This window comes from Chelonia mydas, chromosome 8 (genome assembly GCF_015237465.2).
Source record: "Chelonia mydas isolate rCheMyd1 chromosome 8, rCheMyd1.pri.v2, whole genome shotgun sequence".
NCBI lineage: Eukaryota > Metazoa > Chordata > Testudines > Cheloniidae > Chelonia > Chelonia mydas.
Window position 1 is genome coordinate 46,344,382 of NC_057854.1, and position 16,970 is coordinate 46,361,351.

General features: G+C 45.0%; 1 protein-coding gene across 2 annotated transcripts in view; it reads left to right on the forward strand.

Annotated features, from left to right (window-relative positions):
• The first annotated feature begins 1,892 nt into the window (after positions 1-1,892).
• RXRG (retinoid X receptor gamma) overlaps positions 1,893-16,970 on the forward strand; it is a 106,911-nt gene continuing 91,833 nt past the window's right edge. Inside the window, exon 1 of one of the 2 annotated variants that reach the window (XM_043521254.1) lies at positions 1,893-2,217. In XM_043521254.1, the coding sequence (XP_043377189.1) occupies positions 2,145-2,217 (73 nt within the window). In that variant the 5' untranslated portion in view covers positions 1,893-2,144. The remainder of the gene's footprint in view (positions 2,218-16,970) is intronic. The other variant, XM_043521256.1, reaches the window with a different exon arrangement.

A 16,970-nucleotide genomic window follows, 5' to 3' on the forward strand; every position in this document is an offset into this window, starting at 1 on the left:
CCAGAAACAGAGAGCTGGCAAACAATGCAACAGTTCTGGGAGGTCCTGAAAGGTGCTGTGAAGAGTCATTTGCATTGTATGCCGCTTGCCACTACGTGTGCTACAATCACACCCCCCAGTTGCAAGGTCGACATACCCAAAGACAGGGCTAGGCCTTCGCTGCCAAAATAAGGCAATAGCACGTGTTAGCTGCAAATCCCAGGGGAGGCAAGGCTCTGTAGTGCTTTACCTTGATGTAGCTAGTCAAGGTCGACTCTGGGTGGAGGTACGGTGTTGATCTCTGGTAGCGATAGCAAGGTGAAAAGTACGTGTGCTTTGTCTGTCCTAGGAATTAACAGCAAGAGATCAAATGTGCATTAGTTAGCTTTCTGTAGAGAGCCAGACAGAGAGAGAGAGGAAGCAGTCAAAAAAGAAGAAATGTGACTGGATAGTTTATGGACCTGTGTTAAAGGTTCAAAGGCCAGCTGTTATCTCGCCGGGGGAAGCTGAGATTGAAGGGGGCTGCAGGCATGGTTAGAAACAGACCCTGCTTTCAAATAGCAAACTGCCCCCCTTGATGACACAGGTTTTAAAACCACTCCTCCCCCCCCCCCCGCCCCCACCCTGGCTGAGAAGATCGCAGCCCTGGCTGGTTTGTCTGGCCATGCTGTTGGCACTGTGTTGCAACACAAAAGAGAGAGAAGCCAAAAAAGCAAACGTGCCCATGCGCAAAAAAAAAAAATAAATAATAAAGCGCCAAAAACCCAGCCCAGGTCAAGGTCTGGGAGGTAAATTTGTAACTCGGGGAAGATTGTCAGGAAGCAGGTTATAATGTGCAAGCAGGCTTCCCACTCCCTCCTCCCCTGAGAATCTCCTTTGTCAGGGTGACCGGAGCACCCTTCCCAGGCTAGTGAGCTGGAGGCCAGGGACACAGCTCAGAGATGCAGGTCCCCCAGTGCACGGCGACGGGCTCCTTTTCTCCTTTCCGTAAGTCCCCGCCTCACCCTTTCTTAAAATGTAAAGCTGAACGGTGCTGACCTGACACTGTCAAGCCGAGCGAGCAGGCCATACGCACTGCCTTGAATCCGACTCTGCCAGGAGAGGGGCTGATGAGACACAAGGGCTGCCTGGAGTCTTTACAAATAGCAACGCTCCATTGTTTTCTCTGGGGCTTTGCAACAGCATGGCTTGTCTCTGTCTTCCTGTAGCAGTCCTGGAAACCTTGCAAGTTGAGGTTTGTCGCAGTGTAACTCGGGTGCCAGCATGCAAGTTTTGGAAAGAAACAAGCTTTTGCAGCATTGGGTTTAAATCTCCCATTGCTCTGGGTTTGATTTATTTCCCCCTGATAAGCCTGGGTTCATAAAAGAACAAATGGGAGGTGAGCCTGGGACACAATGTTCAGTACATGTTTTCCTCTTATAGTGCATGAACAATAACGTGCATCAAAAAGAAGCGGGGAATGGGATGCAATTCTGTAACGGACGCATACAGCTTGGGGCTCGCACTTCGCAAATAAGGGTACATTTATAAAACAGTTTATAAAGGGTTAATGATTCATAGATGTTATAGGAGTGAACAGGTGGTTGTAAGTGTAAACACATGTTTGCATTGCAACATTTAGTGGTGGAAACAAGTGAAGAATCATGGGGAGGAGACGTAGTTTCTTGGTTTTGTTTTGGGGCACTCTGATTTGCCAGGGCTGGCTGGGGTAGTTCTGCTGGACGGGCCAGAATCCTCCACAAATGAGGCATGGTAGTCACTAGGCCTGCTCCTGAGCTGTCTGAAGCTACTTAGGTGATTTCCATTGTGGGCATGTAGCCTGGCAGGACACACTCAGAATTGCTCTCTGATAGAACCAATGGGAACTCACGGGGAAGGGGAGGAGTTTATAAATCGGAAGAGTGGGAGCCAGATTAGAGTGGAAGATTTATGGTGGGAGCAGTACAAGGACCAGATATCTGTACTATAGGGATTGTATTCCAGCAACTTTACCCATTTTGTGGAATTTAGATAGCAGGCTGCTTGCTCCCTCACCCCCCTGCAGAAGCAGACGAAGAGGACTAAAATGGCTGTAGGCTATGCAGATTGCAGACTGGTGTGGCAAAGACTCAGGGGGAGTTTGAAGGAGACTGGGGGACTAGTGCTTGTTTCCCAGCTTTAAGGAGATGGCATGCCCTAGAGAGAGTTTAGGTTCTGTTCCACAGAAACTGAGAAGAGAAGAGCCCCAGGGAAGTGTATGTATGTGCATGATTATACTTTGCATTTGAACTCATGATAGTAACAAATACTAAAACTTGGGGGGGGGGAAGCCCCCTTGAAGGAGTGTAGTCAATATGCAAGAGTTGTTATTGATGATATTCATAATTGTTTCAAGGGTTATAAGCAAACTCTTATGTATGCATAACTTTATATAGATTGAGTATATGTTTCTTTAGTGATTTTGAGCCACTCTCCAGTTACATATTTAATGCTATATTATACATCAGCATGGAAAAATTGATGATATTTTTAAAATCAAATTTTTAATTTAAATCGGACTTTATTTAAATCAGTTTTTAAATTTAAATTTTGTTTAAAAATAAACAATAAAAACCTACTTAATAAAACAATAAAATAAAAATAAACCTACTTAAAATTAAATTTGAAAGTCGGACAGTCTATGTTAAGGTCTAAATTTACAATAATCTATGAATTTCATTTAAGTGAAATAAAAATAATGCTAAGCAGTACTCATTTCCTGCCGAAGTTTTAAAGCAAGTCACAGTACTGAACTGGTGGAAGTCTGGCTAAGCACCTGGAACCAGAGTTTGTTGAAGAAGGATGTTAATAAATTGGCGAGGGTTCAGAGAAGAACCGTGAGAATGATTAAAGGATTAAAAAACCTGCCTGATCATAAAAGACTCAAGTGATAGAGAAGGTTAAGGGGTGACTTGATTACAGATGAGGCGATCCCAAACGATCCCTTCTGGCACTGGAATCTATGGAAAAGTGCTAAACCAGCTTTTGACGGCAGTAATCTTTGCTGCAGGTGCAGAGAGATTATTTTGTTCATTTCAGTTTATTCAATTGGTTCAGTTCAATTCAACGACTAGTTTATTCAAAGTTAAGACACTGATTGAAAGTTGAAAAAGCAGGAAAGCTTGTTTTTTTTCCTTCCCTTTTCTTCCAATCTATGAATACAAACCAGGAATGAGGGATGAGATCTACTAGTTCTAAAATCTCAAAGGGCATGGCAACCAGAGACCATTAGTTAAATTCACTAACTATAGATAATACTTATTTTGTTTACGAAATCAGTTAGTTTTAAATGTAAAACATATTTTGATCACCTCTTTTTTCCTGATGTATCCAGCACATTTATGGTATTTTTTATTTAACTAACTCTTAAAAATGCTGGTTTTGACATTTTTTAAATGAATTCTAATTTCCATCCAAATAAGGCTTGACACAAATCCCAAGTAAAAAATTAACAATCATCTAGTAAATAAGAAATGCATCATTCACCATTTTCTAACATAAAATATAAAAATTATGAATCTGAATAAATGTATGTTAAGTTGTATCATTGCTTAAATAAATGTGTATAGATATATTATAGTGTCCTGGTTAGCAAAAAGTACCAAATGTAGTGTAAAAGCTTTATTTTGTTGCAAATCAATGTTTTTTAATGATTATCAACCAGTGAGTATCGACTTTTCTTTAGGAAAATAATACTAAGTACAAATTAAAACAAGATTAAAATTGATTATTTAAATCATTTTCCTACTTGCTAATTTAAATCATGATTAAAAGCAGTGATTAAAATAGCTTTGATTTAAATCAATCCATCTTGTAATATGTATCAAACTCCTGGTCTGTACCCCAGCAGAGAGGTGAGCTGCGGTACAGGAAAATAGAAAGAAATATTATGCCAAGCATTAGCCTGGTGCTTTTTTCAAGTCTGGTTCCCCAAGTACATCAGTAGGAGGGGGGTATAGATGCTTATAAAAGCAACCTGTTGAGCTGCTGGACTCTAACAATTAGTAACAATTGATCTAACTGCTTATTACACTGTCAATCATTTATTAGGGGAACAGAGTGGTTGAGGTAATGTCTTTTATTGGACCAACTTATGTTGGTGAGAGAGACAATCATTTATTGACCCTTTACTAACTATTTATAAATGCACCCTAAATATATGACCCATCTTGAGTCAGTAAAGGGTTCCAAATCACAGAGCACACATGGATTGAAGCAGCAATTAAACTCACTGCTTCCTTGATAAATCGAGTTCTGTAAACTGATGTTAATGTCAGATTAACAATGATATCAGTGAGCGCATTGAAAGATTCATTGGTTAACAAGAAGTCTGTTATGTAAGCTGATTAATAGTTGTGTGACACAAGATAGTCAACAGAATTTCCTGGTGGATAATATGCAACGTGTACATATTGTTTTCAAATCAGTGTAAATCATTACTTTATACAGTGCAAACTATTGCAGTGAGTAAACTTCATCTGTCATGCAGGGTTGTGGCTGGTCTTTCACAGATGCTAAGACTGATGGGAGCTGGTCATGCAGCAGAGAACCAGGCCCTTTGTCTTGTACCTTGTGTTCTGTTTCCCACCTGCACAAATGGACTGCAAACCGGAGGTCACACTCTAACAAGTTAGATTCCTTCTGTGACCTGGCCCCTTTATGTTGTTCTGGTGCCACAAACGGGCCCCAAAGTCACCAGATCTCATCATGGCGGGGATTCCCTTGGCGTGGAGAGTCAGTAGCTGGTGTGGACTTAGCATAGCTGGCTCCAACACCACCCCTAGCATAGTGGGGTATCATAGAGGCGGGAGAGGGTGTGGCTAAAGCTTTACTGTGCTCCAGCTAGTCTCAGCTGGCCCTTTGGGTCCGTAATCACCCTGCCTGGTTTAGCGTAGCTCTGATGCTGCTCTGAACTAGGCAGATGTTAAGCCCTGTGTAGAACTAGACTCAGAATCAAGTAGCTGCTCCTTTGGATATGCTCTCCACCTTAACTGCACCCTGCGAATACTGATTATAACTACTAGTCTGGCCATGTGATCATAGAAGCATTTTGCAGCCACTTGGCATGGCTGTAAATGGTGACACCAGGCGCAGGGCAGTGGGGAATCAGTACCAGAGGGTTGAACCGGATGCAGAATACTGTACGAAGAGTAGAACTGGGGTGAGCTATTTGTAGGCTATGATTTTTTGACTGAAATTCAGCTGGTTTCTTGTTTGAGAACGGACTGATATTTATGAATTTATGTGCGATCGGTGGTGATTGACTGATTTCTCCGAGCAAACAAATTTCAGCCCACGGATTGCTTACAAGCTGAGCCTGGTGGGTGTATTTCCCCTTTGTTGTTACTGCTGTGTGATTAGTCACCTTAAAGATATAAGTCCAAAATCCAGGGACTCTGCCCCCACCCCATGAAATAGGCTGTGTGCTGGGTAACACTGGAAGGTAGGAGGAGGGGGGAGGAAGTGTGTGTGTGTGTGTGTGGAGGGAGGGAAGGAGAGAGGGAGGGAATCCGTCTGCCAGGCTGCAGAGTCAAGCCACGTTCAGGATTTGTGATTATATCCGTTAGACAAGAGAGGTAATGTGGTCTAGCGGACTAGGCAGTGGAGTGGGAGTCAAGAAACTGGGGTTCAGTCCCTGGCTCTGCAACTGATTTGCTGTGCAAGCCTGGCCAAGTCACTGTGCTTGTTTCCCTGTCTATGTAGACTGTAAGCTCTTGGGCTTGTCCCTCAGCATGTGTGCAGAATACTTAGCAGGATGGGGCCCTGCTCTCAGGGCCTGCAGGTGCTACTCAATGCCAGTAATAACTGTCTAAAAGCCCTCGGTACACGAGGGTGCTAGATAAATTTGTGCACAAACCAGAAAGGTGTCTCTGCATCGCTGAGTTGTTTGAGTTGCTGCAATCCTTTACGGTCGTTGGATAGCCGGAGACAGTGTTTCTGTTGCTCATTCACATTAACGCAGTGGGGTGGTTAACAGTGGAAAACAGTTAAATTCGGGTTGTGGGGATGGGCACAGGAATCAGTAGTATTTTTTGTAGGGGAGGGGGCTGGTGGTGTAAGGTTTGTAGGCCTGCCAGGAAGTTGTGGCCAGCTTTGCCCATGAGAGCTGTGAGGATGGGAGAACACCCCTGACTATGGATGCTTGAGTCAACCTTAGCAGCAGCAAGCTGGTCACTCACTGTGCATGTGTGGAACAGACAGGCATCATGCTGCCAGGAGTAAGATATGTGGCATTCTGAGTGTCAAGGACCGGTGTGTTGCCCTTTTGGCTCGAGTGATTTGCTACAATTCAGGGTCTTGCAGGGTTGTTTCCATTAGGCTGAGAAATCAGTGGTGCGTGTCAGGTATTTTCTTGCAGTTTATTCACAGTCTTCTTTCCCAGAATATAGCTGGAACAAACAATGCCATGCAGTTTCCTTGCTGAGATCCTACTCCAGCAATCTCTGTGCCCAAGAAGCCCTCTGCCTTTGTTTTTTCTCAGGCTCACGCTTGCAACACCACCTCCTGTGTCCATCAAAGGCCTGGTCTACCCTAGAGTTAGAGCGATGCAAGGCAGCTTGCGTCGCCCTAACTATGGAAGTGCTGACATTTAAACGTGGCTCCCGCTGACGTAACTGCCCTGCTACGCTGACTTAATAACTCCACCTCTACGAGAGACACAGAGTCAATGTCAATGTAGTTAGGTCGCCGCAGTGTCAGTGTTGCTTATGTCAACTGTTACTGGCTTTCAGGAGCCATCCCACAGTGCCCCAGACTGACAATACAATAGATACGGGTGCTCCCGGTGAGGACATCCACTACCAACACAAGGAGCAAAGTGTAAACTCGCACAAGCAGTGTAGTTATGATGGCGGCTATATGCCGATGTAAGTTAGATCGACTTAATTTTGTAGTGTAGACATGACCCAAGTACGTACTTGGGCCCTGTCGCCAGAGTGTCTGAGCACCTCACAGTCTTTCATATTCTTGTCCTCACAACATCCTGGTGAGATAGGGCCCTGCTGGTAATCTCATTGTACAGATGGAGAACTGAGTCCTGGGGAGGGTAATGATACAGGAAATGATCAGAGCAGAGACTTCCTGCTCCAACACACACCGCCTGTAAGTGATGATCTAGCCCTGCTTTTGCAACTGGGGAAACCCATCAGTCCGCACAGCTTAGCTCTGACCTGCCACGTGGCCTATTGCTTGCTTTGGGGTAGTCCCCACTGCCCCGGCTGTTTGTACTTGCTCCTTTTGTTGAGCCTGCAGGAGGGTGCTTGTCACCCATTGGCTTAACGAGGTCTGTGATTTGTTTTTTGGATAAGACTTACTAGCCATTAGCACCTTTCAGCATAGGAAGCGATTGACCAATATCTCTCGTGATCCTGGCCTCAGACACTGGTCTAAATGTGAAGAAAGCAAGACATGAAAGCCACGTCCAGTGTTTCATGCCATGCTTCAGTCTAGTCATTTGAGTGTCCAGTGTTCCTGGCATAGGTTGAATGCTCCGTGTCTTTCAGCTAGTCTTTTGTGTCCTGTGTTCTTTCAGGTGACTTATAAACTTCCCTGTCACAATCTGAGGTAGGATGTAGTGGGAGGAATATAGGCTGAAGCCTGGTCTATGCTACAAAGTTAGTTTGTTGTAAGCTGCCTTCCATTGACCTAGTTGTGCATATGTGTATGATTAAGTGGCCCATTATGCTGACATAGTAACGCCACCTCCCTGAGCAGTGTTGAGCCAAGGTTGATGTACAGTAGACACAGCGCAAGTGTAGACAGTGCGTTACTTATGTCGACCCTAACTGTCCTCCAGCAGCTGTCCCATGATCCCAACGATGACCGCTCTGGTCACCATTGTGAACTTCACTGCCCAGGGGTCCTGGAGTCCAGCAGCTACTCTCCCTTTAAAGCCCTGTGAATTTCTCAATTTCCTTTTCCTGATTGCCCGGCTTGGTGAGCACACCTAGCAACTCTTCATTGTTGTGTGCAGCTGCCCAGCCGACCATGCCAACTGGATGGTCCAGCCACGCTCCTGCCTGGAGTAGATTATATAGGATCTCCTGGACCTGTAGGGAGAAGAGGCTATGCACGCACAGCTCTGGACTAGCTACAGAAATGTGGACCTCCATAAGCAGGTTGCTCGGGGGATGCAGGAAAAGGGCTATGACAGGGATCAGCAGCAGAGCCGCGTGAAAGCCAAGGAGCTGCAGTAGGTGTACCAGAAGGTCAGGAGGGCCAACAATTGATCCAGTGACAAGCCACGGACCTGCTGCTTTTACAATGAGCTGCATGCCATTCTCAGCAGAGATCCCACCACCACTCCACACAACACCTTCGGTACCTCCAAGAAGCCTGAGTCATAGGACTTTGTCATGAACTATGAAGTGGATGAGGAAAAGGAGGAGGAGAATGGCAACTGGGGAATCAAGCTGCGCAGCAAGCCAGCCCTGTTTTTGACTCCACCAGTCAAGCACAGTTGAGCCCGATGCAGGGGAAAGAACCACGGGTAGGTGTATACATACATTTTCCATTACCGGGATGCTCCCCTGGCCCCTGAAAATAGCAGGACACAGCTTTTGACTCTTCATTAATTTACTTGTGCTAGAAGAGGGAGTGGCATGACCAAGACAGGTAGAGTTGCTAACTGCTTTTCAGTCACCTCTAGAGTTAGATGCGGGGAGGCGGGATGCAGGGGACCATGCGGAGCAGTTTGTTTACGGACACAGGGATATCCCTTGAATTCTCATGAGAGATCTTAATGAAACTTCCATGGATGTCCTCTGCAATCTTCTCCCAAAGGTTTCTAGGGATGGCAGCTTAATTTCTTCCTCCGTGGTAGGACACTTCTCCATGTCAGTCAGCAAAAACTTCAGCAGGCACCATTGCAGTATAGAAGGTAGCAGCATATGGGTCCAGGTAGCTTCAGGACACGAGCAGCAGCTGTGCTCTCCGTACCTTTGCTACCCTCAGGAGTGAGATCAGCTAAAATCACCACTGCCAATGCCAATATTCGGTGCCATTGCCTTATGGTACTAGTTATAGGCCTCTGAGCAATTCCCTCCTCTTTTCTCTAACTCCTGGTGAGCCGTATTCACCGTGACTGGTGCTGTGCACAAGTAATCCCAAGCAGAATTGTGAATGAGGAGGTAGTGCTTAAAACTTTAGGGGAGCAAGGGGAGTGAGTTCTGCCTCTTAACTTTTGCTTTCTTTCATGACTATAGTGATGATGGTACCTGTGTGTGTTTTATCTGCAGCTGCTGCCAATTGTGGCCGTGAGCCTTCTCCTCCAAACCTGCGGAACACCTGAGCCAGATAAGGGGGAGAAAGAAGAGGACTCGGGATGACTTATTCAGTGAGATCCTGCAAGGCAGGGCTGCATTGGACCATGAGCACAAGACCTGTGGGGTGAACACTGGAGACAGCCTGGAGAAGAAAAGAATGGAGAGGAGAAGCACCAGGACATAATGGGGCTTCTCCAGCAGCAAACACAGATGCTGCAGACTCTGGACTTAGAGGTTCAACAATCCTGGGTTCGCCTCCCTCTGCAGAACTCAATATTGGGACCTCCCTATTCCACCTTCATAGGGGTAGTTTGACTTCTTTATTTTTGCGGGGGAGAGGCAGCTCCAGCAAGGCCAATGGGGCCGTGCATGGGGGGCAAATTCTGTGTTTGCCCGAGGCTTGCCATGTATGTGTAGCTGAAATGGACATGAATGTTCTCTTCCCTTCATAAGTTCTTCACTCTTAATTTATTAAGTTTTAATAAGTTTTAAATACATTTGTTTTAAAATTTCATGGTTGTGGGTTTTTTACTGAATTCTGTTACAAAATACAGCTCTCTTATTTAAAACATAACTCTCATTTATTAGTTTGCAACACCTGTTACCGAATGCTTAGCAGGCCTGAAAGCAACCAATTACTTGTTTCAGAGTAACAGCCGTGTTAGTCTGTATTCGCAAAAAGAAAAGGAGGACTTGTGGCACCTTAGAGACTAACCAATTTATTTGAGCATGAGCTTTCGTGAGCTACAGCTCACTTCATCGGATGCATACTGTGGAAAATACAGAAGATGTTTGTTTTTATACACACAAATCATGAAAAAATGGGTGTTTATCATTACAAAAGGTTTTCTCTCTCCCCCACCCCACTCCCCTGTTGGTAATAGCTTATGTAAAGTGATCACTCTCCTTACAATGTGTATGAAAATCAAGGTAGGTCATTTTGTAGTGATAAACACCCATTTTTTCATGATTTGTGTGTATAAAAACAAACATCTTCTGTATTTTCCACAGTATGCATCCGATGAAGTGAGCTGTAGCTCACGAAAGCTTATGCTCAAATAAATTGGTTAGTCTCTAAGGTGCCACAAGTACTCCTTAACCAATTACTTGTTACTGATAGTGTGCCACAACTCCTAGGATAAGCCACAAACAAAATTAATAGAGGTATTGGCAATGTTGTATTCCTGCACGTACAGCAATCACCACACAATTCCTAACAGGCCACAAAAGAGCAGGGCCACGTAGAGCATGGTGCAGCAAAACACATTACTATGGCTCACTGTTAAAATGCTCTTTCAAAGCCTCCTTGAGCCATATAGCTACTCAGTTAGCTCAGCCAATACAAGAGCTATTAGAAGTTTAAACTCAGCAGACAGCCACTCCAACTCTGCCCTCCACCCTGGCAGAAAGGTTTTCCCCCTTTGCGTCAGATCGTATCCAGGACAAAGCAGGCAGCTATACCCATTGGACCTCAGTGAGAAAAATATCCCACTCTTCTGAGTAAACAAAGCCAACATCCCTTCAATTGACCAAAAGCACGTTCAACTGTCATTCTGCACCTGCTGAGCCAGTAGCTGAATCATACCTTGGGGCTGTCGATGGCCTGTGTATGGGGTTCGTGAGCAAGGGGTAGGCTGGGTTGCCCAGGATCACTACTGACACTTCAACATTCCCAGTGCTAATCCACCAGTCAGGAAAGAAAGTCCCTACTTGTAGCTTTCTGAACGGTCCTGTGTTCCTGAAGATGCGAAGACCATGCATTGTCTCTGACCAACCAACTCTGATGTTGGTGAAGCCTCCCCAGTGATCCCCGGATGCTTGTATAACCGTAGAAAAGTAGCCCTTTCTGTTGATATACTTTATGGCAAGGTGGTCTGGTGCCATAATAGGGATGTGCGTGCTGTCTAGCACTCCACCGCAGCTTGGGAACCCCATTGCTGCAAATCCGTCCACTGTCTTGCACGTTGCCAAGAGTCACAGTTCTGCGTAGCAGGAAGCGATTGATGGCGTTGCACACCTTCATGACAACGGCCCCTGCAGTGGTTTGCCTGACTCCAGACTGATTTCCAGCTGACCGGTAGCAGTCTGGCATTGCAGGTTTCCACAGTGCCACCGCCACTCGCTTCTCCACTGTCAGTGCAGCTCTCATTTGGGTCTCCCTGCACTGAAGGGCTGGGGCAAGTTCGGTGCATAGATCCGGGAACGTGGCCTTGCGCATCGGGGAGTTCTGCAGCTGCTGCTCATCATCCCAATCTTGCATCACGGTGCAATCTCACCAGTCAGTGCTCATTTCGCAGGCCCAGAAGTGGCGCTCCACCATTTGCAGCTGCTCTGTTAATGCCGCCACCCACAACTATCTGTCCTCCAAGAAATCATCGTGTTCCCTGCTGATTGGTGGTTCTTGTGGCTTTGCGAATACTACAGCATTGTGCGTCCTGGGCTTGCAATGCTCATGGCAATAGTGCCGAGATATGTGGGCTCCATGCTTTCGCTGGAGATGGAGAGCGAAGAGGCTCAAATGGGTTTGTGGGATTTTGAAAAAAGGCATGAAAATTGTGATACAGATGTCATTATGGGATGGATCGGAGACTGTTGCACACTGGGAAGTTGACCCCATGCTCCCAGTCACCCCTGCGCAACTCATTTTGGCCTCATTATGCATTGCCACAACATCCCAAAAGACAGAGCACTGGACGGTGGCAGGTTGCACACTGGGATACCTACCTGTGGTGCGCTGCCCTTGCACTGACACAAGCACTCCTGGTGAGTATGCACAAGGAGCCAAGTATGTATGTGCACGAGCGCAGTACAAACTGCGGTGGCCCTTGACATCAGTTTGTAGTGTAGACGTGGCCTTAGTGAGGGGAATTGGTTAGCCTTTAGGTATGTACCACCCTAGGACCTCAAAGGTTTTTGGAACTCATGTTGCTTTTTGAAATACATAATCAATATATATGTTGGTTTTCCTTCAAAAGATCAGGGTCCCTGACTGCATACCAGTTATAGGAGGACTATGGGACAGATCTATGGACTGCCTCTGTCTGGGTCACAGAGTTGTCATCTGTCCTGGGACTCCTCAGGTCTGGACCCCAAACATATGGGGAGGAAATATCTGAACTCCACTGGTTTCTAATTTCATATAATTTATTACCAAAACTAAATAGTTGGAGCAAAAAGCATAAAATAAAATGCATCCAAACGCATCAAATTAACAGAGCGTGAGTTTATATCAAATCCTCAACCGAATCTACTTCTCAGGTTGATTTAAATTTTATCCAATAAACCTACAATTTATAAGCTTTGGCTACTAATTTGGGATGGCAGCAGTTTTGTATAGCTGTCAGCTCCCAAACTCAGGGTATTATTAATCTCTGTGCCACTCAGTTTGTTTATTCCAGCCGAATGGCTGGATAGATGGAGGGTTAGATCACTCTCAGGTTGAAATCAATGTTGAGACTACAGGCTTGATGCCAATTAAGGCAGCCTGCCAAAATTGTGGGTGGGTGGGTGATAGCCAATCTCCTCCCTCCTCTCCCCCCCCCCCAACTTGCATTACATGGAAAATTCCAATACAATTCAAGACTACACAGCTTGCCAGTCACATTCTTGCAAACAAAGCGTATGCATGCAAAGGATCAAAATTCAGTTTCTGATTGGCTGAAACCCTACCATGATTTCTGATGAAAGTAACACTTTTCTATTCAACTGATTTATGAGAAGTAATTAAATTCACATCTTGTCCTGAGGGAGGATATTAAAGGTTTTGATGCCATGTCATTAGTAGGGGACAGTTAAGTAGCTTGTCCTGTGACAGCTCAAAAGTCTTTTTAATGTGCTATAATTAGGGTGGGTTAAGGCAAATAGAAAATGTAAGAAGTCCAATGCATTGAAGCTTTTTCATCTTTTGCCCCTAATATAGAACATCTTTGCCTTATGATTTTTTTTCCTTATAGCTTTGAGTTTTGGATCGAAGAGCAATTCAGTTGCATTAGCTTAATTGTATTATAGCATTTGCCACCACCTATACCTTAGTCTGCAAAGTAGTGTCCATTAGAACTACACATAACTCTCTCTGAAATTTAACTTTGCAGCTATAATCTTGTAGTTAAGACACTGGACTGGGATTCAGGAGACCTGGATTTAAGTCCTCTGCCACAGATTTCTTTTTGTGTGATTTTGGGCAAGTCACTGGCACATGTCACACTACAGAGCCTTTGCTGGAGAGCTAGATATTCTTCTGCCAGTATAGCTACACCACTTCCCTGAATGAGAGTAGCTATGCCAACAGAAGCCCTTAGATGCTTGAGCCTTTCAAGCCAAAATGTGCTTTCTGAATAATTCCCTAGTGAGCAGTAAATCTGCAGCTTTGCGCAGACTTTATTTTAAATCAGGTGTAAAATAAGAAGGATGAACATTTGAAAATGTGTCCCAGCACGTGCACAGTAGGAAAGTCTATTACTTTATAAGTGGGTGTGTTGATCCTGGTTGTGTTGTGCATGTATCTTTAAGGACCTGATCCAGCAAAGTGCTTAAGCACATAATTAATTTTAAGCATTGATGGAACTACTCACATCACTAAAGTTAAGCATGTGGCTAAGTGCTTCGCTGGATTGAGTCTATCTTCACAGCGAAGTGCTTGGTCTAGTGAGGTAATTGTCCAGGCAAATATTTTTGGAAATCCAGGATCAATCCAAATGTGCTTAGCAGGATGATCCCTTCTCTGCTAATGTGCCTCTTTACAGACCAGACTAGCAGTATGGTTAGGAGTAAGGAATTCCTGAGTTCAAGTCCCAAATGTTCACTAACTGTCTTAATAATTAATTACTCCAGTAGTTCCCAATCTGTGGCCTGTGGAGAGCTTTCTAGCAGCAAGGGGCTGGTTTCTCCTCCTTCCTTGCAAATAAGAACCTGGATGCTTGTAAAAGCAGCTGGAAACAAAGAGGTGGAATCAAACCAGGTGGCTTTAAGGGCTGCTGCTACAAAAGAGGAGAGGAAAGAAGAGCTGCCCTCAGGGACTGGAGCTCTGAGTTGAGCGATAGCTGCCGCTATTTGCAAAGAGAGGTATGTTCAGTGAGAGAGGCACCAGGCAGCATTAAGGGGGAGGGGCGGGGGGGCTCGGGGGAAACCGGATCAGGCACCTGGACAGCATGTCCAAGGGTGAAGGGAACCACATGGCAAGGAAACATGTGCAAGGATGGAGGAAGAGGACCAGAAGTCAGACAAATGTGTCAGGAAGCAATGGGGGAAGAGAGGACAGAACAGGTGGGAGGGGAAGATGAAATAAAGAACAAGAATAGACCGTATGATTGGCTTTTTAACAAATGGGCAAAACGTGGCATTAAAGTTTATTGTACGTACATCCCTTATGTCATTCTCCTTCTAAGAAATTGCTGTAGTTGCCACAGGGATATAGTGGGATTGTGAATGGGCAAACGGTGTGGTCTGTTCATTCATGATTCATAGTGCAATGATCATGGGAGGGGAGGTGGTCTGCACAATCACGAATGGGAGAGGAAGTGCTCTGGTCATTCATGCATGGGAGGAGGGGGTATCTTCAGACTCTACGAAGAGAAGTGAATAACACTGTGAAAAAGCTTGAGAACCCCATGAATGCTGCCATCTTAAATTTAGCCACTCCCTACTTTAGTTGGCACCTTCTTACCCCCTCATGTTATTTTACCCGATAAAGCCCATTCTGCCAGCCAGTGGGTAGGGGTGTGTGTGTGTGTGACATCAGCTTAGGGCTTGTCTATACAGGAACGTTTTACCAGTTATACCAGGATCGTTAAACTGATCTAGTTATACCTGTAATATTGCTCATGTGGACACTCTCTCATTCCAGCATCATCCTCTTCTTCCAGCCTTAGTCCCAACTCTCTGGGGCTGGCTCTTCGAATTCTTCTCCATTCCAGCCGGACTTGAAGCAGTTCCTCAGAAACTCTGCAGCCAATCAAATGCTTTTGTTTTGACATCCATCTGTCTAGTTTGGGGTCTTCCAACCCTTCTCTAACTCTCCACTTCTAAGTTTAGGACTCATGTCATGGATTTCTTTGGCAAAGTTTTATGGCTGGTGGCCAGCCTGATGCCAATTCTCCTTTTTTCAGCAGGGCTCAGGACTTTACAGGAGAGTTACTCTTATTCCAGTGTAAGATTGGCCTATTTCTATTTTACTTAAACCTCGTCCAAAGCAACATGAGTTAAACTGAAAAAAGGCTCTCTTGTACCAGAATAAGTTAGTCCACGCAGGGGGTTACACCAGTATAATTGTGTCAGTTTAAATTCACATGCTATCTTATAACAGTTTAGACAAGCCCTTAAACTCTTTAAGGCAGTGGCTCTCAACCTTTCCAGACTACTGTACCCCTTTCCAGAGTCTGATTTGTCAAGTGTACCCCAAGTTTCACCTCACTTAAAAAGTACTTGCTTACAAAATCAGACATAAAAATACAGAAGTGCCACAGCACGCTATTACTGACAAATTGCTGACTTTCTTATTTTTACCATGTAACTATAAAATAAATTGGAATATAAATATTATACTTGCATTTCAGTATATAGAGTAGTATAAACAAGTCATTGTCTGTATGAAATTTTAGTTTGTACTGACTTTGCTAGTGCTTTTTATGTAGCCTGTTGTAAAATGGGACAAATATCTAGATGAGTTGATGTGCCCCCTGGAAGACCTCCGCGTACCCCCTGAGAACCACTTCTCTCAGGCTCAGCAAGTTGGTGGCAGAGGTGATGTGCAAGGCATTCTAAAGTTACGCATTGATAAGTGGGTGAGAGTCTAAATTCGTTAGTGTAACTGACCAGTTGATGGGGTCAGAGGAAAATGTAAATTCACCAGCACAGACTCCTTTAGAATCATCCCTGAATTTGGTCCAATGTCCCTGCTTTGAGGTGATTAGAGACCCTGATCATGCGAGGTGCTGAGTGACTCCTAGGAAGTGCATTGCGCCCTGAGATCCCACAGAAGTTGATGGGAGTTGAGGATACTCATTAGCTTTCATGGGGATTCCGGCCCTGAGCAAAGACGCAATATGGGGAGGTAACAAATGTTAGCGGTTGGGGGAGAGAGGACAAGGGTGTGAGACAATGTGGTTGCTTGGATAAGCTGTGCCTGCATGATAGAGGTTGAGAAGGTGTTTTCTGGGGTTTGGCTTGGCTTTCCATGACACTGGCGCTAAGGGAGGAGGAGTACCCAGGTTTGCAGGCCTCATGAGAGAATGTTGCTTTAAAGAGACGCTTGAAGAAGGCACACAGGATGAAATGCTGTTTTGAAGCTGGGAGCACTGAGGCCAGGCCTACGCTTAAAGTTTTGCTGGCATAGTAATGTTGGGTAGGGATGTGACGTTTGGCTAACATAGCTATGGCAACAAAAGCCCTCATGTCAACGCAGTTACCCTGGGGAAAATGTCCTTCTGCTGGTATAGCTTAGTTCGCACAGGAGAATTGAGATAAGCTATATTGGCAAAAGGACTCTTTTCTCAATATCTATACCTGCTCTATGGCCACACTGGCAAACCATCTCTGCATAGACAAGGCCTCGGGCACCCAAATCCCATTGGCAGCCCTTGGGAGTGGGCACCTCCCTTCCTTAAGGCCCTTTGGAAATCACAGCCCACCTAACCAAATGCATCCTACTGAGGTGCTTGTGTCTGTCAACCAGACCTTCAATATTAACCAAACACCTGAAACTACCATCACTGT